This window comes from Alligator mississippiensis, chromosome 2 (genome assembly GCF_030867095.1).
Source record: "Alligator mississippiensis isolate rAllMis1 chromosome 2, rAllMis1, whole genome shotgun sequence".
Lineage (NCBI taxonomy): Eukaryota > Metazoa > Chordata > Crocodylia > Alligatoridae > Alligator > Alligator mississippiensis.
Genome location: NC_081825.1, coordinates 49,690,742 through 49,717,050, shown reverse-complemented (window position 1 = coordinate 49,717,050; position 26,309 = coordinate 49,690,742). Strand labels below are relative to the sequence as shown.

Here is a 26,309-nt window from a genome sequence, read left to right as displayed (position 1 = left end):
TTTTAAATATTAATTGAAAGTACAGTATGAATGAATTTGGCTTTTGCTTGACAATTCTTCTTTCCTATAATCTATCTTTATACTGCAGTTTTTAAAATAAAAAAAATCTGTCTGGACTTCAAAACCCACAACAAAAATCAGTACCCTAAGGCAGGGGTGGGCAAAATGTGGCCCATGGGCCGGATGTGGCCCGCCAGGCCATTCTATCTGGCCCACGGGGCCCCTAAAAAGTTTAGAAAATTAGTATTTATCTGCCCCTGGCTGCCTGCGATGTGGCCCTCGATAGCTTCCCAAAACTCAGTAAGCGGCCCTCTGCCCAAAATAATTGCCTGCCCCTGCCCTAAGGAAAATGTATATTCTTGCATATAAGTGTTTTATACCTAAAATTCTCAGTCTGAGCAGTCAGTCAGAAGATACTCTGAGGGTGCCAGTATCATCTTTATAAATACCTACCTTCTATCTTCTCACAGAGTTTATGCAGGCTTTGCATAGGACATACTTCACAGAGCTGGAGCTGAGATCTGGAGGTTTGTTGCACAGCAGCTACAGTGAAAGCCTGTTTTAGAGTCATCATGATTTCATCAACCTAAAGAGAATAACAACAGAAACCAAGGTGAATGAACAAAACTTATACTATGTTAAAGTTATGTTGGTGTGCTTTTTCTTTGAAATGGTATCTTAGGTTAATATTTATGCTCCAGAGCAGAGCATATCAATGAGACAATGACATGACTAATAGTGGAACAGGGAGTTTTGACTTTAAAAATCAACACTGCTGTCAGTTTTAAGGACTCCCCATTCATTTTGATGGGAATTCTATTGCATATAATCTGACTCAATACTTTGTTAAGAATGAAGTGTTCCATGGTCACCCAAAATATCAAGGAAAATGATTACATTGGTTTTAATATTCTTATTTCTGCCTCAAACAAACATTAACATTTTTTTTTACATTGCAATCTTAAGGACAATTATATTTTGGGTACAGTTCCAGGGCAATGGGAACTGAAGGCACTAAGTCAAAGAAACCTCTCAGCAAGGTACAAGATTGTTCTCTTCATTTATATTGCTTACCAGGGCTTCATCTGTGCACTGAAACACATAGCAGACAAAGTGGCAGCCTCCGCTTTCTGAAGATTCTCTGCAGATGAACCCAAAATGGTCCACATGTCTAATTCCCTGGCACAAAAGAACAGCAGTCAGTCTCATGCTGACTCCATATACATAATTCCAATAGCATAACAACTTTATGGTAAATGAAGTATCTCACGCCCGCCATGTAATATCGATCTAGCCCATAAAGAAACCACTACTGCACACAACTTTTTAATGTATTTAAATAAAAAATACCATTTTGCAAATGCAACAAGCTGTAGTGAGTTTGGGAAGCACTTGCATGAATCGGAAAGGGGATGATTGCTGTTCAGTGTTTGAATTGGGGCCATGAAGATTTAAATTATTTTCATAGGGTTTTGAAGTTGTGTCAGAAAACTTGAGAGGCAATGTAAAACCTATATGCAATAATAGTTTTAAAGGTCTCAGGTTCAAGATTTTTCACATTTCAGTGGAAGCAGAGATTTTTCCCAAATTGACTGTCTACTGAAATTTCCAAAGTATTTCCCTGCTTCTGCTTGTCCTTTGTAAGACTGATCTTTTCACTAAGTGTTCTAAGTAGTTTATCATTTTCATTATGTTCATCAGCAAGAGTTATCTCTGCTTACTAAGAAGAGAGAGATGATCGTCTGTACAGCTTTTATTCCTATTTTTTTTATCATGGTGTTTCCTTCCTTCCTAAAACTAATCCTGTATTTACTCAAGTACAAGATGAGGGATGAGGAAAATCAGCACGGGAATGAAAGCTCTTTATCTTATATCTGCATACAAGGAAACTTCATTAAAAACATTGTCTATTATTAAACTGATGCCAAAAGCAGCATGTGATCAGTAATGGAAACCAATTTGGTATTAGGATAACAAAAAAAGGTTGGATTTATTATATCAAAACCAGTACATGATTCACATCATTCATAGTAAATTATAAATATTCTGATTTTATCAAGTAGGTCCTGTTTCTGGTGTTCCTTATAGGGCTGAAATTTGTCACTATATCATGAGGAGAGTAAAATAATAAAATATGAACCCACAAAACAACCAGCAACACTAAAAAGCATATATATGCAGCAGATCAAAGCCATTCATCTAAAGTAATCCGAATAGCATTATCTCCTTGCTATAAATATAAGCAACCCTTTAGCAAGCACCAGCTAAATTGAGAAAAGTAACTTAATAGATACACAGCTTCTTGTAATATGACAGTTACATACTCATTTCATTTTTAAAATAAAAGTATCATGACAAAGGCAAACATCTAGTATTAACACTTCAGCAAAACAAAAGAATTAGAAAGACAAGCTAGCACTGCATCCTGAGTTTCTAAAAGTCTAATTTCCACTAAAAGCACAGCCTATCTTAGGGTTTTATTCTGTTATCCATAATAATTCCTGAATGGATAATGGTATGTTATAGAAAATACAAGGCATGATTCTGCTCTCAATTATGTATGTGTAAGTCCACTAACTTTAGAACAGTATACTCCTTATTTGTAGCAATGTTAGTGAGATAAAGATAAAAGCTAGGCAATTTTTCTGTTGATTACTCTGAACTATGCATGTTGCATACTGGGTACAAATCTGAGCTCTTTCTGAGTCTGAATGAGCCATGGTCTTCCATGGTCTTGTGCTACAGATCTGGGAAAATAGAAATTCTACACAGATTCTAAATAACCTGATAAAACACAATAGGAATTAACCACTATTCTTTGAAATGTGTTTAAAATACACATCCCTAAAACAGCTCATCCCACTAGAATGGGTTGTAATGTTACTAACATTCCAATTTCTGTACCAAGCAATCCATTAACAAAAATCATAGGAATTATTTGTGATCCCAGACACAATCACATCATGCTCTATATCTCCAGTCTCAAGCAGTAGAGGAAATGAAATACTGGCTTCCTAGATCTTTCCTCACCTAACTAGCAAATCATTTAACTGTCCATTTACTTTAAGCATGCAACTTTTCCCATGGCTTTGGCTAGGAACATCTTTGAAGGCTTTGCTGGATCGGGGCACGAGAAGTTTAAGTTGGTATAATGCAAAACACAGCTGGCACACTCTCAAGACCTCATAATGGGTGAACAAACCAGCCTGTTAAAATACACAAAACTCCCATTCTTTGAGAGCATACTTGTTTAATATGCCAATTGCTTAGAACAACAAGATCAAAGCAGAGAAACTGAGGCAGCAACCTTTGCCTCTTCTCTCACTTTCCAGTATCAGAAAGATGAGGAGCTGCTGCATATGCCCTAGTATCTTCAACTCATACACCACCTAATCAATACAGTTTTGCAGGGAGAGGGACATGCCTTGATTCAGAAACTAATTTCCATTTAATTCTGAGAAAAAAATAGTTGATCTTGAAGGCAAGATACAAGGTTTCATCTAATGAGTCAGGATTCTGCCTGAGGAAGTGGCTTTGAGGCTTAAACTGATTTAAGAGCATCTGCTCAGATGACTACTCTGGTTTGACAAAATCAATTAAAAATATTCCTTCAATTTAAAGAACTACAAGTTTATGTAAAGATAATCCCTAAGTATAGGTAATGCCTTAAATAACAATCTCAGCATATATCAAGAGGTAAGTAACACATATTACAACATTGTGTAGTTATTTAAAGAAAGCATCCTATGAAAAATGTCTACAAAAATGTGGATCATAAGATATTTGAGAATTTGAAAAACTGGAAAGACTGGGATAGGGTTGGGCAGGGAATGTCCAGTGACTGGTCCTATGTTGGCTTTGATAACCTTGGGCCTTATTACATTTTATGCTGAAAGCCACACAAATGTTAATCAGCTTAGTGGAGCAGCCACACCTTAAGGCGAAATACTCTCTCTGACAGTCCTTCACCTACACCGAGGCTTGGTGACCAGGGGCAAAACTAGGAGCTAGGGGCAGGACTGGCTCAGTGCTCCTCCTGGGCAGAGTGTGCATCACAGCCCCAGAGCCCTTGGAGGCTGTGCTGCTTCCCACTGCCACTCAGACCAGCTTGCTGCTTTCACCAAGCAGAGCGACCTGGTCCAAGTGGCAGCATTGGGGTGGTCCTTCTGCCACCCCTCAAACTGGCTTGCTCTGCCAGTCTGAGCAGTAGTAGGAGGCACTGCAGCTGCCAGGTGCTCTGGAGCTTCAGTGTTTGCTCTGCCTGACATGCCCAGGGGGAAAGGCACCGTGCCCAGCCCCACTGTGCCCCAGCATCCCCACTTGCCCGGACTCAGGAGGGGCCACTGCATCCTGGGATGCTGGAGGTTTTCAACTTGAGCAGAACAGCTGTAGGGAGTGGCCACACCTTAATGGAACAGGAGCAAAATTAGGTAGATTAGAGATAATCCTGCCCTGGAATGGCCTAATTTAAAGATGAATAACAAGTGCTTTAAACCACTTAAAAGGTGTTAATGTGCAGCCAAACCAGGAGTTAAGAGCTCCAAAAGCTTCGTAAAATTACTGTGTAACAAGGCCCCTTCAGTGCAGCTATACCTGAAACCCCTTATCAAAAATTTAGATCAGTGGTGCTCTATCTTTTTGTCCTGTGAGCCAGATAGGCTGCGCCTAGTCAGTTTGTGGCACAGGTTTGTGTGGCACAGAAATCAGCCTCCCTGCTTAAGACATCCCCCCAATTTTGGAGGGCTAATTTTTAGATGAACAGTGCATGTGCTATGCATCTAAACATGGTATTTACAAAGATAATGTTCAGTAACATTCAATGGTCTGTTCAGGCATTATTACATTAAAATGCCCGGAAATGGCCACATGAATTCTAGACTTGCAAAAGAGTGAATCCTTCTCCTGAAACTTGAAAACAGAACTTAATCCAATAGCTTCTTATTGACCAAGCCTTGACTTCAGAGAATACAAGAATAACTATTAAACACAAAATTAAAAGCCTCATGAAATCACTAATTAACAGAAGGTAATGAGAGAAGCCCCCAAATTAATATACCACCAATTTACCTGAGAGCAAAATGAAATTTCCTTAAAGCTTTTCTCAAGTGCTACCTTTTTTGTGTCTGGGCTGATGAGGTACACCTCAGACTGGCCAATCTAAAAAAAGTTAACGAAAAGAGAAAGTTATTTAGCATTGAAAACGCATCAGATTTGTTCCAACTGCAAAAATGGTTCCCAGACATAAGCACTCTCAATATTTATTCTATTTTACACTTTAAAGGAACAGAGATGTATTGATACTAGTAAAATAGATATCACATTTTCCATGAATGAAGGAGAGAATATATTCATGCAAGGTTTGACCTTGCTTGCTACTCACTTTACAGCATTGCAAAAATACTGAATTGGAATTTTGTTTTGTGTAAGGCAAAGGAAACCGTAAAGGAATTGCATTTAACTAGACAACTGTAAAACTAGATTTCAGGCAAGGAATTCGGCAGACTTGGCATGACAATTTTTCAAAGTTATGTGGTAAACCTGCAGTGCGGAGTAACTCTAGGTTTGGAAGTCCACCTACTTTCCCAATTATTTTTTAAAAAGCTTCATAAAACATCTAGGGTGATGTATTTCCAACTATAAAAATGAAGGGTTGGAGGGCTTTTATTTATACTTAGTTGTAAATTAATTTTTGATCCAGTAGCTGCTGTGAACAATAGCTAGGTTTAGATAGGAAGTCTTCTGATAAATCAGTGCTAGCTTTAAAGTAAAACAACTGTTCAAGATTTCAGCCTTTGGCAGTGTTTTTCATTGGGATTGGATGTGACCCAATACAGAATATTTAAAATTACCCAGAGTTGCCAGTGTGTCAAAAATTTGCCAGAGACAATCCTGCAATTAAGCCAAGAGGGGCAGGCTGTTTGCAGCTTGGTGAATTTCCAGTTATTTTCTTCTTACAAAGGTGGTCTCTCTCTCTCATAAACACTAAAAGCAAATATACCTACCCTCAACCCCAGCAACCTTTAAATTCCCAGAAGGCTTCATTTCAATGAGGGAAAAGGGCAGAAGTAGGGGAGTGGATCACTCCCCTAAAATGCTGGTCAGGACAGCAATTTACCAGGTTGGATTAGGAAAACTGGAAACTGTATCAAGTGCATTTTAGGAGAGTTGGTAGGCAGGCATCATTGTTCAAATGTTTTTCAGAGTTAATGTGCCAAATGTTCCGCTTCTACTTTGACCCATGGAATTTCCAGAAGTTCTTTTGAACTTACAAAGTCTGAAGAGTTTTTTTTCTCTTGGTTAGGCAATTGACTATAACAGTTACCCAGGAAGCAGAAGACCTGGGCACCCCTCAGCCAGGGAAAGTTTTGTACATGCATCTCTGAATTCCAGCACAGTACACTAATGATTATTGAATCCCACCTCCAAACAGAAGCATAGTTCACTGTGCACACTCCATAGTCATGGTAACGTTTTTGTGTCCATGCTGCACATAGAATAAAATCACAAACAGTGTATAAGTGACAAAAATGGTAGTTACATGGCTGGGTAACTGCCATCGGGCATGTGAAGTAAAACAACATTCTATCCTTTAGCTACCTCTGCACGGCCTCCAGAACAAGCCTAGGTGTGGCTTGTTTCACCACCAACAGATAAACCATGGCCACTATTGCCCATACCACCTGCCCTCAAGCTCCCATATTTAAGCACTGCAGAGGATTCTGGGGCACTTCTGGGTGGCTCTGCTCTAGGCTCCTGATATAATTGGGTCTCCTGGTATATAAATGGGGCTGCTCCAAGATGCTCAGGTGCACTACTGACCCATCAGTGCTGCCTAATCTGCAGGCTCAGGCCTGTGTAGAGCAGGTAGGAATGAGCAGGATTCATGCCTCTCACCATTGGTATCAAAGCCAGAGAGACAGAGACCTTACTTGGGTACCCACTTTCAGTATTCATGTACAAAGAAGTTAAAGCCATTTAGTTTCCATTTCTGTAAAAAAACTACTTAAAATTTCACACCTCTTTCAGATTTAAGTTGTTCTGGGATGCACAAGAACCTTACAGTTGGGGAGAGGGTTGCGTTGGGGGGGGGGGAGGGGGGGGCAGGGAGGGGGTTGAAGACAGACATTACTCTCCCACTCCGCCTTGCAATGTTTGCTATTCATTACCAGAGCAGAAATAGAGATATTTAAAAATTAAGACTTAAACAGGGGATATCAAAATATCAAAATGAAAATCCTATCCCGGTGGAGAGGTATACATATGGCACTGCTTTTAGTAAAGCACTAATTTTGCTTTCAACTGTCCTCTGTTTGCCATCCTGAAGCAGCCAGTCTACAGCTGCAGAGCTCAGACAATATACTACTGCTAACCCTAGGCACATTTCCCCTCCAGCAGTTACAAGACATTTTGCTTGTGGTTTCACTGTGAAAGATACCAATTAATGCAGTGCACCTCCTCCCCAACTTCAAGTGAGAACCTGAATGAGAGCAATAAGAGTGATGTCAATTTAGTCTCATGCTGTCTACATGTTAACTTGTAGACATGTTTTCAAATACAGGACTTGTATTTAAAGAATCTTTCAAAGAATCTGCACTTTAACTATAGGTAGTATCTTTCACTTATATAATTGTTTCTGATGGTTTTACTTAGCATGATTATGTATTTCATAGAAATAAAAATTAATTGCCAGATTTATATGAGAGCATAATAAAGAAACATTCCTTAATAACTTCAGTTATTTTAAAAGTTTTTAGAAGCCCAATTTTTCAGTTTAATTCATTTTGACCAGTGCAGTCAAGATCTACATTGACTGATAAAAACCTATATAGGAATATGTGATTTTGTTTAACTCAAGCTCCAATAGCTGTTGTTAAGCTATTCAAGGAAAAACCTATTCTGTAAGATATCTGTTTTTGCATTTACCATCCAGAATCTAGAGACATAAAACAATGGCAAGAGCTGCAATCTTGCTTTACCGTAAACAGCATAGTCCGGTTTTCTGCAATATCTGTTGGCTGTACGACACTGTGCCCATACATATGTTGACTTTTTATGTTCAGCAAAATCGCATCTTCCTCAAAAGAGCTGATAAAGCTGTTGCTCCTGCGACTATCTTGAAAGTCCTTTTTAAAAGAAAAGGAACGCAACCCAGGCTGAGAGTAGGACTTCCTCATTGGCTTTTTCTCCTCTTCATCACTGACCAATGGTTGGAAGACTGATCGGAATTTATCGCTTAAGGAAAATCCTCCTGAGTTACTGGCAGTTTCATGTTGCTGGGACAGTGAACTGAACTCCTTTTTTTTCGTACAGCTGGCATGGTTAAATTTTTCAATACATTCATCTATGAGGGCCGGGGGTGCATTTTTATGTGCTACTGTCACTCGCCCACAGAACAATACTTCAAACTTCTTGGCAAACGGGTCTTCAGAATCAGACAGATTAATCTGAAATTCTTCTTGACGAGCAATTTTTCCAGCCTGCCGAATGGAGTTAATAATCTCAGGCACCTATAAGAAATAAGGACAAATTGTTTATTAATAGACAACTCTATAATTACTAGACTGGAATGTAAAAATTCCAAGAAAGTAGCTACTTGTGTCATTTCAGGCAGTGTATGCATCAGCAGTTAAATACTACTCAAAATAAAATGTTTGCAAAAGAATGAAGAAATGTCTCCTTCATTTGTTTCTCTAACAAAAGATCATCATCATAGCACATCTGCTCTTAAGGTCTGCTCTTCCAAGGCACTAAAAATTTCCAGTGAAGCATAAGTACTTCACATGACCATACCTAAGGAAAAGGAAAAAAGAAAGGAAAATAATCCAGAATATAAAGAACTATCACAAATCAATCTATAAGCAACATGAAACCTCATTTTACCCACTCATCAATGTCATTGTTAAATTAATGGCAAATCTTGCAGATTTCTTGGACCAGTAGCTTCTTCTATCACCAAGTCAAAATATTTTTGACAAAATGTTACTTTGTTTAATAGAACTGTCACAACCCAAGGGTGTGATTTTTGTTTTGTGTGTGCTTTGGCACCACTGAATTATTTTCCCGCCGTTTGAAGCTTTCTTTGCAGTGTGCATTTCTTCTTTGCAGCTAAGAAATGCACATTGCAAGGAGTTCCCGCCATTTGTATTCTAATTCGAGCCCCATTATTAGCTTGCGTTAAATTATTCACACGTGGCGGCTAGCGATTGGCTTGCTAGCCGTATAAGAGGCTTGAGTGGTTTCCGCCCAAGTTGGAGGACTCCACGACTATCAGGAGGAAGAGAACTTCACGTCTTGTGAAGATCTCTAAGCGCTGCAGAGCCTATTGGACCCAGCGTATTCAAAGAAGGCAACAGGGGTCTGATCAGCCTCTAGCCTCTCCCCATCACCAAGCGCAATCCTCGATGTATCACTCTTCCCTGCCCGCAAAAGGATCCACGGAGCCTCGACAACTCCGTGGGAGTGATCCGAATACTGTCTGAGTCCTCAAATGAGGATTTAAGCGGAGCTTTGCCTGGGAAACTGTCCAGCCTACACCGCGGCCATCTTCGGTGTAAGTAAACAATCTTGAATCAACCATTACACGTCCGTGCCTAATTCTAGTGTGTCGCCTGCTTTCTCTGACCCAGCGTGCCCAGGCTGCTGGCCACAGCCCTCACGGCGAGAAAAGGGCCCGGATCGCTCCCGGCCCGGACAAGAACAAGAAACATTTTTTTTTTAGGTCATTTTTTATTCTGTAATTTCTCAGGGTAGGAACCCTGACTACACTGACTTAAGAAATGCTCCATCGTTTTCAGAGAAATATGCTGTTTAACCCAAAAAGCTATAAATTACAAAAGCCCAACTTCTATCAAATACCAATATTTTTTCTTAAAATTAACAGTATCAGATATTGGTTGAACTGCCTGAATTACACATGCAAATCATCTCATTGCAATTCCCTATGCCAATATTTATAGCATGTGTAACACACACAGTTCTAACATACCGTTTTGCATTCTTTCAGCTTTTGATTGGACTAAAGCATTACTTAGGACAGCAGCAAAGCAAACAGAAATACATGTGCACACGCAGTGCATATACTGAAAAATATTTAAGTGTGCAGAAAGGTTTTGACAAGTCTCCACTACAGCACACTACAGAACCCAGAAGAGCCATCTCCTCCATGTCTGCATTCAGTTATGGGATATATTCCTGAACTCCAGCAACCCTTTCTAGAAATCACCTTGGTCTTTAAAACAGACATGTCCCTTTTTTCAAACAGTTTAAAAATGGCTGGATTTTGCAGGAAAGCTGGCACAAGATCCAGCAATGGCATTAGGGGAAAAAAATCTGGAAGATTAAAAAAGAAAAAGAAAGAAAAAAAAAAAGAGGTTTTACTTTGGCAGTTCAGAAAGACATCAATTACATCAATTCTTTCCTTTTATAGATAAGGAAGTTCAGCAACATGAAAAACTCCAAAACTTACATGGTCAGGGGATTAAAACAATGAGTAACAAAAAACCAAAAAGAGGTCAGGAAACATTACTTCACCCTTGAATAGGAGGCATGAGTCATCAGTTAAATCATATATAGAGCAAAAAGACAATGTCTAGGGGTTACAGTAGCAGACTGGAGGCAATGACCGTAAAGGTTTATTCTTAGCTATGTCACTAATTAGTTATGTAGCTTTAACAGCTCTCTGCTTTGATTTTACTTTATAAGACTGGGATGATAAACAGTCCTTGATGCAAAGACTTATCTTGTAGAGTACATTTTCACTGCACATTAGCCCAAATTCTTACCTGACTTTTTGCCCAATCCCTCATCATTTGTACAGAAAACAGCTTGAGCATGGTATGGAGATGGTCTATATTTAGAGTAGCTCATCAGGCTCACTGACTGGGTTAGACTCTACCCCAGATTAAAACCAGTTTGCTTTACAGGGAGGATATAGGCTAATGGAAAAAAAACCCTCAATTTCTGGTAGTCCTTCCCTACAATTCCTCTCAAGAGCACAAAAGTTCTTCCACAACTGGTGCAAGTGACTGAGCAAGAATCCTAAACCATTTCAGATCAAAGAACCATGAGATAATATCTCCTCACCTCCCTCCTACAGAGGTGAAAGAACTAATGAAAATAACAAGCATGGTTCTGCCATGGTAACACTTTCACCCAAGCTAGGCTGACCTGTATTGCTCAGACCCAGGGGTAAATCATTCAAATGAACTATGCAATGAAGACATATTGTTAGACATCTTATGAGGCTTATTCAGATACTGAGCCAGACTATACATTCCTCTTTTTCTACACGGTGGTTTAAACAAGAGTTGTGTTGGGACTCTTAAGTTGTCTTTGTGCATGTGTGCATTCTTAGTTCTTGCCCTGTTCAGAGCTACTGCTTAGACTGGGTATAAGGTAGCCATTGGTCCTGCTTTATACCAGACCCTCCTGTTTGTAAACCTTTAGTCCCTTGTCCGTTTCTGAATGAGCAATGGACTGCAAAAAAGTCCTGGTTTTCAGTTCATTGGTGGAAATATATATCAATCATTTGTCCTTGTGATTCTATTGGCTGCACCTAGAGGCAGGGCAGTGCACAGCCAGGAGGAGCAAAGTTCCAAGACAACCAGGGAAGGAGTAAGAGAGGGAGGTGGCCTTTTTGTGGAGGCCCCACTCCTTTGTTACATTGTCCAATGGGCTTGGTGGCCCCACCCCTCCATCCTGATTGGCCAAGCCAGTGGCCCCACCTCTCAGTTCTGATTGGCCAAGGGAGCCAATGATCCTGGCGTCTCACCAAGGGGCTGTCCTGTATTCTGGGGATGCATCAGTGGCCACCCTAACTGGGTGACATGGCCAATCTAATTTGTACCACATTTTTTAGATGACCAGCATAAAATATGGAGCCTCTTCTCCTTATCCCTGTCACTGGGCCATCGTAGAGCCACTCTAACCATTCTACACTGTCTAGCCACTCTAACACATTCTACACTGGTCTGAATGTTTGTAAAACATTTTGAAACACTGAAATAAGCTGCTACTCATGAGCAAATAAGTATTACTAGGATTTAGGTGGAACTGGGATTTTGCAACTTCTGACTCAGATTTGTGAATTCTAAAGAAAAGGCTCCTCGACCTATTCACTCAATGCAAGGGCAGGCAATTATTTTGAGCGGAGGGTCGCTTACCCAGTTTTGGCAGGCTGTCGAGGGCTGCATGGATAGCCCCGCCCCTTGAGAGGTGGCGCAGGCTGGCAGGGGTCCGTGAAGCTGGGCTGGGCTGCACCAACAGACAGTGGGGAGCTGGTCCAGTTCTATAGAGTCCCTGCCAGCTGGGACCCTGCCCTAACCCTGCCACCCTGCTCTGGGCCCCACCAGCACTGGCCCCGGGACACCGGTGCAGGCCCTGTGCTCCCACTGGCTCCCCGCCCGCTCACACCCAGTGTCCGCCAGCCCTGCAGTACAGGCAGGGGGCAGCGCACAGCTCCGACCCCCTGCTTCCCAGCAGGGAACAAGCTAGTGTTGAGCATGGGGAAAAGTAGCCCCTCGCCTGCCCCATGGTCAGCGCCCCGCGTTGCAGGCGCTCGCAACCCACGCGGGGCTGTCCGGAGCAGGCACAGGCAGCTCCAGGCAGGCTGCAAGAGGCTGCAGCATGGGGCACTGGCCAAGGGGCCACTTTTCCCCAAGCTCAGCACCAGCTTGTAACCTGCCCCACTGCCAGCGGGGCCAGGTTACAAGGTGGTCCTGAGTGCAGTGGGGGGGAGAAAGCAGCCCCTCCCCACCCCATGCCTGGCGCCAGACGCTGCAGCTGCTCACAGCCTGCCTGTGCCTGCTCCGGACAGCCTTGCGCATGCTGCGAGTGCCTGCAGTGTGGGGCGCTGGCTATGGGGTGGGCAAGGGGCCGCTTTTCTCCACTTAGGGAAGGAGCCCAGGGAAAAGCTGAGTGCGGGGGAGGGGAAGCAGCCTTCCCTCGCCCCACACCCGGTGCCCCGTACTGCATGTACTCGCAGCCCACACAGGGCTGTCCGGAGTGGGCACAGGCAGCCCCATGCAGGTTGCAAGCAGCTGCAGCGGGGGGCACCGGGTGTGGGGCGGGGAGGGGCCGCTTCCCCCTCCTGTGCTCCTTCCCTGCTCAGGGTCCTGTTGCCCCCACTTACCTGAGCTTCCCGCGCCGGCGCAGCCACATGCTCCCATCCCAGAAACCCTGGCTCGGGCTTCTGGCTGGGGGGCGGGGCGGGCCTGGGCAGGCCCTGCTGTTGTTGGAGCCTGCTGGGCTTCCCTTGGGTCCTACTGCCCATTTTTGACAGGAACCAAGGGCAGAGAAATATTAATTTTCCAAATTATTTAGGGGCCCCATGGGCTAGATAGAATGGCCTCATGGGCCTTATCTGGCCCGCAGGCCGTATTTTGTCCACCTCTGACCTAAAATGTAGTAGTGTTTTATTCAGACAGATAATTTGATAACATTTCAAATTATCTCCTAGTATTCTACCACCAGTACAGCTCCACTAATGGGAAAGGTGGAAGGTATTAACTGCAGAAATTTTTATTACTTGTAGTCTAGACCCACTCTCATTAGTTTTACATAGCATAGTAGGTTAAAAAAAAAAAAAAAGGGACACTCAATCTGCAGTCTTATTACTTCACTGGGGGCAGCATAAGTGGCAGTACAACAGGAGGAGATTTCCTGGAATATATTGCCATCCACAATGCAAAGAAAACAACTATTTGAACAAGAAGGGCTTCTTCCCCAATTTCAAGCTGTTAAATTCCATTGCTAGAAACAGCAGCTTGATCCATCTGTTGTAAGAGTTTACAGTACAGGTAAGGATTGTAGATGGGGCAGACTGGTCTTAGACGTTGTATAGACTATCACTAATGTGTTGCTACCAAATTTGATTTTTTTTATGCCTGCAGCTCTATACTATCTATTTTTAAAAACTTCAGAAGTGTATGAGATGGCTGTTTCATAATGACTGACTCAAAATAGTTCATGAACGCCATGTTCAAAGATGCACAATAGGCCTGTCAATGTATCAAAAAGGAGAGATAGGGCTTTTTGTTTTGTTTTGTTTTGTTCTTACTAGGTCCTGAACTTCCTGGTATTATGTCACTTATAAATAGCAGATGAACTTCTGTGTTTCATAGATATCATAGACATTAGGGCTGGAAGGGATCTCACAAGATCATCAGGTCCAGCCCCCTGCTCAAAGGGCAGGAAGTCAGCTGAGGTCAAATGATCCCAGCAAGATGGGCATCCAAGTGTTTTTTGAATGTATCCAGAGTAGGTGCTTGCACCACCTCTGGGAGAAGTTTATTTCAGGCCCTAGGGACTCAGACAGAAAATAAGTTTTTCCTTATATCCAGCCTAAAACAATCTTCCAGGAGTTTGTGACCATTGGACCTTGTCTTCCCTTGGGGTGCCCTAGTGAAAAGATGTTCTCCCAGTTCCTGATGCATACCCCTTTTTGTACTTATAAGCTGCCACCAAGTCACTCCTGAGCCTACGCTTTTCCTGGGTGAAGAGTCCCTGTGTTGCATGTACTTAAGGGTATTTCCTCCTGTATTCAGAAATTTGTAATTAATATGACATTCAAGCATTCAAACAGAGAAATATACAGAAGTTATGACAACTGCACTGGACATGGCAAAGTCAGGAAAATAGATAAATATTTGAATGGTATTTCTAATAAATTTGCTCATCTCAATCTTGATTGGACAGATGGATGCAGCATGGTTCTAATATTTATTACAGATATTGAATACAAGTACCAAATCAACCCCCTAGCTTTTTATGAAATGTAAGTTGATAATCAGAAGAAGAAATAACAAAACAAATGTTACACAAGGATCTTCTATAGCATGATCACCTTTTTTCAAATTGCTTTTCCTATCCCACTAGCCCTTCACAAAGATCTGCATGTAGGCTTAGGAAGTTTTAGGAACTCACAAGTTTTAATGCTGGCTCTGAGGCCTAACTCCTCTGTGACCCAGAAACAGAAGGGAAAAAACAACTTACAGAAACTCCTTTGTACCTCAGTTCCATCAATTGTAAAATGATAATAATACTTACTGGCCTCACAGGGCAGGTAAATATTAGTTAGTTAAACATTTGTGCAGTACTCTGAAGATGAAACATATTCTAACTATAAAACATATTAAGATCAGTCATGCAGTCCTTCTCCAGACAACATCACTATTACTATAGTGAGACCTTTGCCCAAGTGAGAACTATAGCACTGGGTTAATTGTAAACATGGCTTGGACAAACTGCTTAAATTCTGTGGCAAGCCAGGACACGTATAAACTCTGCTGTTTCTTGATATAAATTTTAAGATTCAAATTACTACTGTCTTAATGTAATGTAATTGTAATACAATGATATTTAGGAGCTATGCATAAAGTAGCAGGGGAGGGATGAAGCTACACTGATAAGCAATTGATGGTGGTTTTTACCAGGATTTGGAAATTAAGAAGTCATATTTGATCAGACCACAATACAAGAAAAAGATAGGATATTTTCCTGAGGATCTGTTTCTTTGCCTCCTTTCTGGGCCACTAGCATCTTATCCCGTCTACGGTATTGGGAGACATATGGTCTCATCATATGTACCATGCACAGCACATTAACATCCTAGCATTTCACAGGAAAATAAACAGGTGAATTACTGCTGCACTGCTCTTCTTTCCTGCAGCACATAATTGAGAGAAGTCCAGCAACATCCTACAATACAAAGATCAACATTTCCAGGATTATTCTGTAATCTTCAATTCCAAGAATTCACTGTCTCCACTGATGGCCTTTCCCTTCATAGTGTGGGGGACATGCATGACAAAGTGTTGAGATCAGGAAGACCAGTAATAGAAGACTGGTTCTGGAGACTTTGTTTTCTTAGCCCCTATAGTGATATTCAGAAAAAAAACCCAGTAGGAAGAATTTTCCCAGGAATGGATCAAACATTTGACATTTCATGTTAAGGACATGCCTAAATGAGAAATTATTCCAAAAGAGGCATTCCTCTCTCACTGTGTAGACATGCTTATTCCAGAATATGAAGGGGTTGGAACAAGGGGAGGAGAGAGAAAGAAATGCAGATAAAGAGCAAACGTGCCTTATTCCAAATTAGCTTAATTCATGCCAGGCACAGATTTTTAAAAAGAACTTTGGACTCTGATTCTATTTGTGCATCTCCAGTCAGTGGTTTGCAGGGATCCAGATGCAGATAAAGGTATCATTTGCTGATATAATTAGCTTTTTACAGATGCAATTAATTATATTCACAATAGCATACCTACAGTGATCTGTAGATGGAAGAAAGGAATCTCTTTGTTAATGACATGATTTCCCCCATGCATACATAATTTTGGCTTTCTAGAATACTTAAGTCTTCTCTGGCTAACTTTCTTTATTCCAATATGTAATTAGCAGACACAGATGAACAGCTACTGATGATCAAAAACTGCTACCCCAAAACACAAAACAAAGTATGGAACAGCAGGATAAACAAAAAAAGTAATTTCTTACTTAATTACTCTTAGTTAAATTAAATACGGACATGCTTTATCAAGTTACCAAGCGTGCGGGGTAGGACTGGTGAACAGAAGAAACACAGACCAAGAAAAACACATGTTCACATAAAAGATGTTCTAAATGCAATATATTACAACTATTAACTACTATAAGATTTATTAACCCAGCAAAACAATAGTCTCAAGCAAAATGTGCAGCTATTTTTGTAAATTATACTATTTCTGAAATGTTTAAATGGCCGTTTATTGGAAGCATGTATTGAAAAGGTAAGTGAACAAGAACAATAAATGAGATCTATGAGCAAAGCCTTTAAATACTCTTGGTTAAGCTAGTTAAAGTCAAACCGGCTTCTAAAACTTCTTCATGTTTGTTTTTATTGGCTTACTAGGTTATCAATTATCAATCTACTCTGTGCATTAATTATTAGAAAACAAAAGTAATTTTATGCCTGTGCAGGTTTGTGTTTCTCCATGGCATTCAGTGTTTTGAAAGCAGATTTTCCCAGGACTGACTTTTCCCAGGACTGACTTTCTTTTCTAAATACAGAAAAATCACTACTTTTGGCTCCAGTTAAATAATAATAATAAAAAAAGCATAAAATTAAAATAAGAACACTCACTTCTGGAATTTATACAAAGCACATATTAAAAGGTCAGATGTCTTCAGCCTGGAAGTGGTTTTAAAGAGAAGTGAAGAACTATTTTAATTCAGACAGACTGGTAACAGCTGAATGCAACAGCTGTTCTGTGGTAAACAGAAAAAAAAATGTTTATCTAACAAGAATTAAGTTACCAAATAATCCATTCTATAGAAAATGAATGGTTAATGCATAAAAACTGTGATGCAAGAAGAACAAAAATGCAAATATGATTTTAGGCTCACCTACAGACTTTATAGCAGAGACTATAAGATATGCAGCTCTACGCCAGTGGTGCTCAACCTTTTTGCCCTGCAGGTCACATAGGCAGTGCGTAGTATGTCCACAGGCCAGATATGGTCAGGGGCCCATGCAACTAACTGTGTGTCCAGAAGAGGGGAGAATTTTGGGGGGGGACATAATACATGACACATAGTCAATTGAAAGTCCTACACAAACCAACCACAAATATGTCCTACATGCTATCGATATCCTAAATTAGCTGCATGTGGCATGTGGTATTTTATGGCGCAATTAACATGTTAATCATGTCATAAATGTAATACCTGCCAGAGAGCGAAACACTCTGTAAAGTGGAGTGAAGATGTGCTGCTGCTACAAAAGGAGGTGACAAGTGTCACCTCCTCTTGCTGCAGCATCCTAACCCTCCCCTGCTTTGTGCACCCAGAGGTTCAAGCCCCTCTACCTCCATTCCAGGATCTCAGGAGGGCAAGAATCAGAGTGGTACTTGGGGAGGGGGCAGGGCTTAACTTGCAGCACTACACCTGCGAAGAAAGCTGGCCACCACTGCCCTAGTCATTTAAGTCCAGATCTTGTCATAATCAGTCCTTGGTTGAGATAACAGTGGTCCTATTAAAAATTCATATTGCTGCTGGAGGCTTGCTACTTTTTATATGCCATTTTCCACAGGAAACTGCTTCACCTTTTAAATTGGTGAATAGTTATGGAGGGGACGAGGTCTTTGTACCAATCTTTAAACAACTTAAAAAAAAGTTATTTTTATTACATTGTTTAACACACATTAATACAGTGCGGTCCATTCACAGTATCTGACAAAGGTTGTCTGCAAAAGCTCATGCCTCTGTGAACCATCTAGTCTCTAAGGGCCCCTCTACATGTTCAGGTAAAGGTGTGATAGGATCTGATAAACAATCCACCCAGTTGCACCTCCTGCCATGCCACATGTACATAGCAGGAGGTGTGTTTGTGGGACCCAGGATCAGATCCTATTATGCTTTATTGCTGATGCAAGGGAAGCCCAAGATTGCCATCCCAGACTCCCCCTGCACTGGCAAGTAGCAAGCTCCCACAACCGAGTCCTGTGGCTGACCAGAGTCACAGCTGTGGGAGTGCCCCACAGCTGCCAGAGTGGGGAGTCCTGCACCTGACAGGACTCTCTGTCCAGGCAGTACCCCACCACTGCCGGGACTGAGGGTCTCCTCAGCTGTGGGACACACAGCCCTGGCTATGCATGGTTGAGCCCTGCACCTGGGATCCCCTTTTCTGAACAGCACCTAAATCCCCTTGTGAATCTAGCCCTTTGTACCCAAGTTTCCTTTGCTTTCATTTTTAAAAAGTCAGAAATAAAAAATCATGTTAGGTGAAACATTTTAGCTTGATCTGTTGTTTTTTTAAACAGAAACATTTCATTTCAGATATCTCATTTTTAAATTTTCTGTTCAGCCACTGACCTGTAAAATGATTCCCATAATAGTCAGTTCCTTTTCTGGTTCACATATACCATCAGCGTATAGTGGATGACGCCAGGCTATGGCCAACAGGTCATACTGGCAAGCAATACCCGATGCACCTTTCTGAAACATCACTCAGAGGTATCCCAGGATTCCTCCCCAAGACAGGCCTATCCAGTTCTACCCTAGATAGCCAGTTGCTTGGTAGAGAAAATACACCTGCCAGATCATCCAACAGTGCCATTCCGGGCAAACTTTGGCCCTTTGATCACTTTTCCTTATTAGCACAGTATAAACTGAATTCCCATTGATTAAATCAACCAGGGATGGTAGCTGCCCTGAGTTTTTCAGCAACTACCTACAAAACTTAATTTTCCTTTCTAAACTTAGCTTGGCCTCAAGTCCTGCATACAAAATAAATAATACCAGCCTCATAAGATAAAGAGGAGAGGACACATGAATTGTTCAGAGAATGGAAGTTTACAGTGACTGATAGTCTGCAAATGAAACAGATTTTTAAACTTCAAAAATAAATATTTTAATGCCAAAACTTAAAATTATGGAATAGGTTACATATTTTATGATTCCCAAGTATTTTTGGCTTTGTATGTTTTCCTCCAAACCACTGGAGGTATGTAAGTATTACTGCATTTACCTGAATATAAGATGACCCCCAATAATTAGATTCTACACATGGAAAATGTATAAATTTATTATAATTTTCCATGTTTATAATTTAATTATTCAAGATTATCTTAAATTCATCCCCTCACTACTGCAGGCAATGGGGGGAGGGGGAAGAGGTGATAAGGGGGTACTAATGAGACAGGCAGTGGAGGAGACAGTGTGTGCAGGGGTACCTGGTTAGACAGGTTGGGGCAGTAAAGGGAAAGGCAATGGGGGGTGGTGGGGGGCAGGTGGCAGGCAGCGAGACAGGCAGGCAGCTTCCCCCTGCTACCTGTCCCCTCCCCCACTTACCCCCATTGTGCTGGCCCCACTCCTCCCCCACAATCCTCAGGCTGCCCCAATTCCCTCTTCCCTGGTTCCGCCCTCCTCCCCCTTCCATGCTACTCCTGCCACCTGCAGCTTCAGGTCCCTGCCCCCTGCCTTTCCTCCCATCTTCCCTCACCCCTCTTACCTTTGCTCTGCACTGGCAGGCTCTGTCCCTGCTGCAGCCCAGGGCTCACAGCTCCAGTCTGGCCCCCTGCAACAGTAGCAAGGACCTACAGGGCTGGCCTGGAACAGAAGTGTCAGTTCCCTGCCACCGCTGCTATGGGACTGGCCTTCAGCCGTGCTCCATGCCCCAGGCTGCAGCAAGGACAGAGCCTGTTGGCACAGACAGCAAAGGTAAGGAGGTGCGCAGCTGAGGATGAGAGAGAGGGAGATGAGGTATGGGAGGGAGGGGGACTGGGGGCTACAGGGGAGGAGTGGCAGGGTATGCAGAAGCAGAAGGGTAGGGACTGTAGCTGTTGCTGGAGCTGCAGCTCCACCCTCATGCTCCATTGTGGTGAGGGCTTTTGTCTCCATGTGAAATGGGGGGAAAATCCTCATCTTCTAATTGAGTAAATACAGTAAAGAGTCCAATTGTCAGCAAAGGAAGTCAACACACTACATGCAAATTGACCGAGGTAATTCATCACTATGTTAGCTCTACTTTGTGGTAACAGCAGTGATGACATTAGTATAGCCAGGACTTGGATGTTTTGCCCCCATGTAATTTAACCCTGTTGTAAATGGGTCTATACAACACCAAGCTCAAGATGTCACTGGCTGCTATCGATGTCAATGCCTCCATGGTTTCAAGAGTGCGCGGCGTCTGCATAAACATTAATAGTTAATACAAGACACAAAAGGTCTTACATACAGGTTCCAATAGATAGACCTCCAAAACATCAAAAACAGCTCCTGGGTTGTGTACGACCAGGAAAAATGTCTTGTAGTTCACCACAAATGGATTCTTTTTTGCAGAAAATTTACACTGACTCTTGGTACCTGCCTTCACTACCAGACGTGAAACTACAATATACCAGAGAATAATTTTATAGAAGTAATTCTTCTGTAGGCAAGTTAAAGGGAAGAAACCATTACAGATCAAATAAAACATTTATACATTATACTGTATAAATAACTCTAAAAGCCAATTATATAAAATTCACTGTTCAATAAGCACCATGTAGTTAGTCAGTCTGTATGTTTACATTTTATCTGGTTATCATATAAAGTCATAAAGGAAATGCTTTATTTCCAGTTGGACATTATTGCTCCCTTAATAAAATTGCCAAGAAAACCAGACCAGTCTAATATGTTTTCTCTCACATCACAATCCTACTAATTCGAGTGGGAACCTGCGCCTGATCATTTTCCATACAACTGCTGAGATCTACATTGCAAAGACTATCCTTTTTACATGGCCATGTGAAGCAGGAAGCTGTCCAGGAAATTTAAAAACACAAAAGGTTTCCTTTCCCTTCCAAAAAACAATGTCTTAAGTTACTGCTTACAAATCATTATAAAACAGGATAGGAAACAGAGCAAGACTTTATTCTATGTTCTACCGAAGTAGGGCAAATCAGTGAGGATTTCTTCCTAGCTAGACAGATATTTTTTGTGTGATTGAACACTTACAGCATGTTTTCCATGAAGCCTACAGTACTAGCAGTATCTGATCATTCTACAAAAATATATTTTAAAAAAATCATAATGCATGCATACCTCTGAGCTTCTCCAAGTCAAAGCAATCAGCATATTCTCTTCAGGGGAAGCCCATTAATAGACCCTGATCTACACGCAGCAGGATCGTGCCCTTAGCTTTTATGCGTGTCTTGGCTCACAGGCCATCCTTTAGTTCAGATGGGGTCAACTTTTTTGGCAGGTGCACCTCAAATTAGTTCTGTATCTTCTCCAAATACCACTCTGATCCCTTTCCCTTACCCAGTCTGCTCCTTGACCAAGTTACTGCTCATTTTTCTGCTCTCTGCCTTAGCCCACCACTGTGCTATCTCCTCTCCACTCTGCTGTGTGCCACATGCAACAGGTTGCCTGTGCCGCTTGTAGCACATATTCTTTAGGCTGCCCCCTGCCTCTTATTTGATTCTGTGCAGACCCTGTCACATTATTTTCACTCCTGCCAGACGATGTTTCTGTAGCACCTATGTAATATTTTTCATAAAAGCTTGAAATACATTCCTTCCTTCAGGATCCTTCATGTCATTGGGCTGCATGTGCATGTGTAGTAAAGCATCTCTTGTAGACACACCCTGTGACTACAAGGATTGTATTTATGGGCAGCCCGGCATTTAGCCATACGGTGGGGGAAGCATGTGCCAAGTGAGGATCTTGGGTCTCTTCAGCCTAAAAAAAAGAGAAGGCTGAGAGGGGGCTTGGTAGCAGCTTGCTGTTACACTAGGGGAATACATCAAGAAGAATACATCAATACAACTGTTCCCCAGGGCACCCTTGGGGAAAACCAAAAGTAATAGTCACAGACTCCTGGGAGACTACTTCAGGCTCAACTCTAAGAAAAACTTTTTCACAGTCAGGGTGTGTAGACTGTGGAATAAGCTCCCTCCAGAGGTGGTACAATCACCTACCCTGGAGATTGGACAGTCACCTTGCTGGGGTCACTTGACCCCAGTTGTCTTTCCTGCCTAGCAGGGGGCTAGACCTGATGATCTTGTGAGGTCCCTTCCAGCCCTGTGCAATTTATGAATCTATGAAGTCAGTAGCATAATCTCTATTTAATGGATACAGCAGCTGAGACAGAGAAGTAAAGCATTCTGTCCACATAGCAAACTAGGGAAAAACCTGGAAACGGAACCCATGTCTCCTGAGTCCAGTTCAGTAAAGACATGTCTAGTTGGACCAAGAGGGGATGCAGTCCAAAGTAAGAGTGTTGCTGTTCCTCAGCTACTAATGTAGTGGGCATGCAATTACAGACTGCAGCTTGGGTCACCAGTGAGGCCATGTTCACTGAAGCTACCTCTAACAGAGCAACTCCAGAGAAGTACCTTCAGCTATTAGAATGTCACCACTCATTCAATCCTAAGCCTCTTAGAAATCATAAAAAGAAAAACAAAAAAAATATATTTAATAAGCACCGATTCTACCTGGGATGTATTCTTCTTCTGTATGTCAAACAGAGAGAAACAGAGATAGCATAACAAAGAAAACTCTTGGAGAATCAGTGGATAGAACACTTTTGAGTTAACAGGATGAAGAAATGCAATTAAATTGCACAGAACAGAAAATACTAATCATAAAATAAAATACAGCTTGGAAAAACAAGGACTAGTTTTGTTCCTTTTACATATAATGACCAGTGAGAGAGAAGACGTACAAGAGTTCTCACTGTACAAAACTGGAAGCAGAAAGTCATCAATAAATTGAGGCCCTGGCAATAGACCTTATAGCTCAGGGTGGAAAAAACAAACAAACAGATATTAAAACTTCTATAACAAACCTCAACTTTTATAAGTGACAAACATGAAACAAAAGGAACTTCAAATATAAGATTAAGCTGTTTACTGTCAATAATATTTTCCCATCTATTTCAAGCCCGTTTTCTTCACTTTTCAGGTCATATTAAATGCATTCTCAGAATGAAATCGTTAATTCAGTAGTATAATGTGGAATGGACAAGCAGGGCATGCCTCAGGCACCACCCCAACGGAGAGGCACCCTATTCTCCCACCCCCTTTCAGCTTGCATTTCCCAAGCACAGAAGCAACAGCAAGCAGCACTGTCGGGGGCGGATGCTGTAAGGCTGTAGTCTACACCTGCCTGACGCCTTACCGGGGTGAGCCGTGAGGAGAACTGGAGGGTTCTGTTGCTAAGCCAACCTATGATGTCCTTCTCTCATCTGCCACACCTTGATGTCTATGTTTAATTGTCGGGAGTAGGTTGAACAACCCCGCTCACCTAAATGGGTTTTCTTCATAGAGATCCTCCTCCCCTTACACCCCACCCTTACCATGTCCCATCAGATGGTGCTCTTCCACATCTTGATCTTACTGAGACCAGCTGGGCTGTTGGCTCTATCTTATGGCTGTGACTTAAATCAGCTCCTTACTGGTCTATGGTTCATGTAAAAGCCCATGCAACAATCAACTTAAGTTGATTCCTCTCCAATGCATGTGTCAATCAATTTCTATCAGTCTATTAAAATACCTAGATAAAGACCAATTTAAATAAATTTCTCCCTGGTGTTTGAATCAATCACAGGCTGGCTTAGCAACAGAACCCTCCGGTTCTCCTAACGGCTCACCCCAGTAAAGCGTCAGGCAGGTGTAGACCACAGATTTACAATATCTGCCCCCGACAATGCTGCTTGCTGTTGCTTCTGTGCTCTGCCTCTTGGGGAAAGGGTAAGAGAGGATGGCCCGGAGCATATTTCTTCACATCATGCCTTTGTGTTGGTTGAAGACATGAAAACTATTATAGAATTCACTGCTCGGAAATTTTTAAAGGTTTACCCAAAACAAGGAGATAAAAATGTTTTTTAAAAAGCTGTCAGTTGTGCTTATTAGTAATGAATGATGACTAAAGCCTTTTTATATTTATGGAGTTACACATGGCACCAAGGAATACCACACAATGTGCCTGCTTGAATAGGCTGGGCGAACTATTTGGAATTAAGATCTGGACCGCATTTCATGTTTTCAGATTTTAAAGAAACTAGAACCCCAGATCTTAGACCTGGGTACAGAGATTTCCACAGAGATCTGAAAGTGTTATTTCCTTATTTTGTTATTAAACCAAAAAGCAACTGACGAATTGGACAAAAATTATAAGATGTGGTGCTGCATGGCCCAGCCCAGGCCCAAGTGCAGCAGAGCAAAGTGGTAAGGGGCACAGCCCTCCCTCCTCAGGCTTCCAGCATCAGTCGGTAGGCTAGACAGGATGAATTGCAGCTGCTCCCCCCTCTCCCCCCCTCAACAGCTCACCAAATCTCCTTAAGTGGCCCTCCAGCCCAAATAACTGCCTACCCCTGAAGTAGATCAACAATCCCAAATCAATACGAAACCCATACAATAGTACTGCATTTCACAATTCAGTAAAGTTTCCCTATACCTAAAAATTGAACTTGATTCCCACACTTTCACCTAGAATAAAAAGGTAGAGGGAACATCTTATTTTCCCATCAAATATTTCAATCCTCCTGAGAGCAAGTTAGGATATAAGATTCAAATAGTTCTCCTAGAATTGGTCTTGGCCAAAGGAGGCAATCTAGTGAGCAACTTGGACATTGAGTGTAGCTTAGGCGACAGCAACCATGAGATCATCATGGTTACTGTCCACTGCAAGGTAGACAAACCAACCAGCAGGACTGAAGTCCTGGACTTCAAAAACGCTAATTTCAACAGGCTCAGGGCATTAGTAGGGGAGGCGATGCAAGACCAGGGACTGAAGGAGAATGGAGTACACAAAGAGTGGTCCTTCCTCAAAGACATGATCCTTGAAGCACAAAAGACGACCATTCCCATACAGAGGAAAGGCAAAAGAAGGGCTTTCAGGCCTTCTTGGCTCAATAGGGATATCATGGTCCTCATGAGAAAGAAGAGAGGCATACACACAACGGAAGCTAGGGATAGTCCTTAAGGAGGATTATTCAACAGTGGTCCACACATGTAGGGAGAAAATTAGGAAAGCTAAGGCGGCGACTGAATTCAAGTTAGCAACAGGAATCAAGGACAATAAGAAGTCCTTTTTCACCAGACCAAGGGTTAAAACATGCAAGATAAGATTTAGGGCATGGTGGGAATGACAGCCTTCTCATTGCTGATGCTGAGCTGTTGCATAACCAACTAGAAAAGCTAGACATTTATAAGTCAGCAGGACTGGATGAACTTCTCCCAAGAGCGCTGAAGGAGCTGGCTGAGGTCACTACAGGACCCCTGGAGAATCTTTTTAAAAAAACTGTGGCACTCAGGGAAGATCCCTAAGGATTGGAAGAGGGCTAACATTGTACACATCTTCAAGAAAGGGAAGAGGGAGGACCTGGGCAACTATAAGCCAAGCAGCCCAACTTCTATCCCAGGGAAAATCCTAGAAAAACTCATCAAGGAGTCTATGTGCAACTCATTTATAGAGGACAGGATTCTGAACAGCCAGAAAATGCAGACTTTTACTCTTTACTGCACCTGCATTTTCCTCACACCTGAAGCACTGTATTCAAAAGCTTGTCTAAGTCTATCCAAAAATCAAAGTCCAATAAGAGTCACCCACAAACATCCTTGCCTGCCTCACAACACATTGGCCTGGCTTGTGTTTAGGCACGAGATACTGATGGAGTTACTGGCTCTTGGATGAGCAAGTATTTACTGCTTTGTGTCTTAACTGATATATTTCACCTGCCTTATATCTATGCAGAGGATATGATCCACAAGTACTGCTGAAACATGGTCTGAACAAGGAACCAACTATTTCACAAAGCCAAAGCCATCTTGAAAAGTTCCCTC

At 41.9% G+C, this 26,309-nt stretch overlaps 1 protein-coding gene across 10 annotated transcripts in view; it reads right to left on the bottom strand.

Annotated features, from left to right (window-relative positions):
- Positions 1-26,309, bottom strand: part of TBC1D1 (TBC1 domain family member 1) — a 191,676-nt gene that overhangs the window by 82,557 nt on the left and 82,810 nt on the right. For all 10 annotated transcript variants that reach the window (XM_019480505.2, XM_019480526.2, XM_019480519.2 and 7 more), the window contains 4 exons: positions 7,977-8,507; positions 5,068-5,157; positions 1,075-1,179; positions 454-586 (listed from right to left, as the gene is read on the bottom strand). In XM_019480505.2, coding sequence (XP_019336050.2) covers positions 454-586; positions 1,075-1,179; positions 5,068-5,157; positions 7,977-8,507 — 859 coding nt within the window. The remainder of the gene's footprint in view (positions 1-453; positions 587-1,074; positions 1,180-5,067; positions 5,158-7,976; positions 8,508-26,309) is intronic.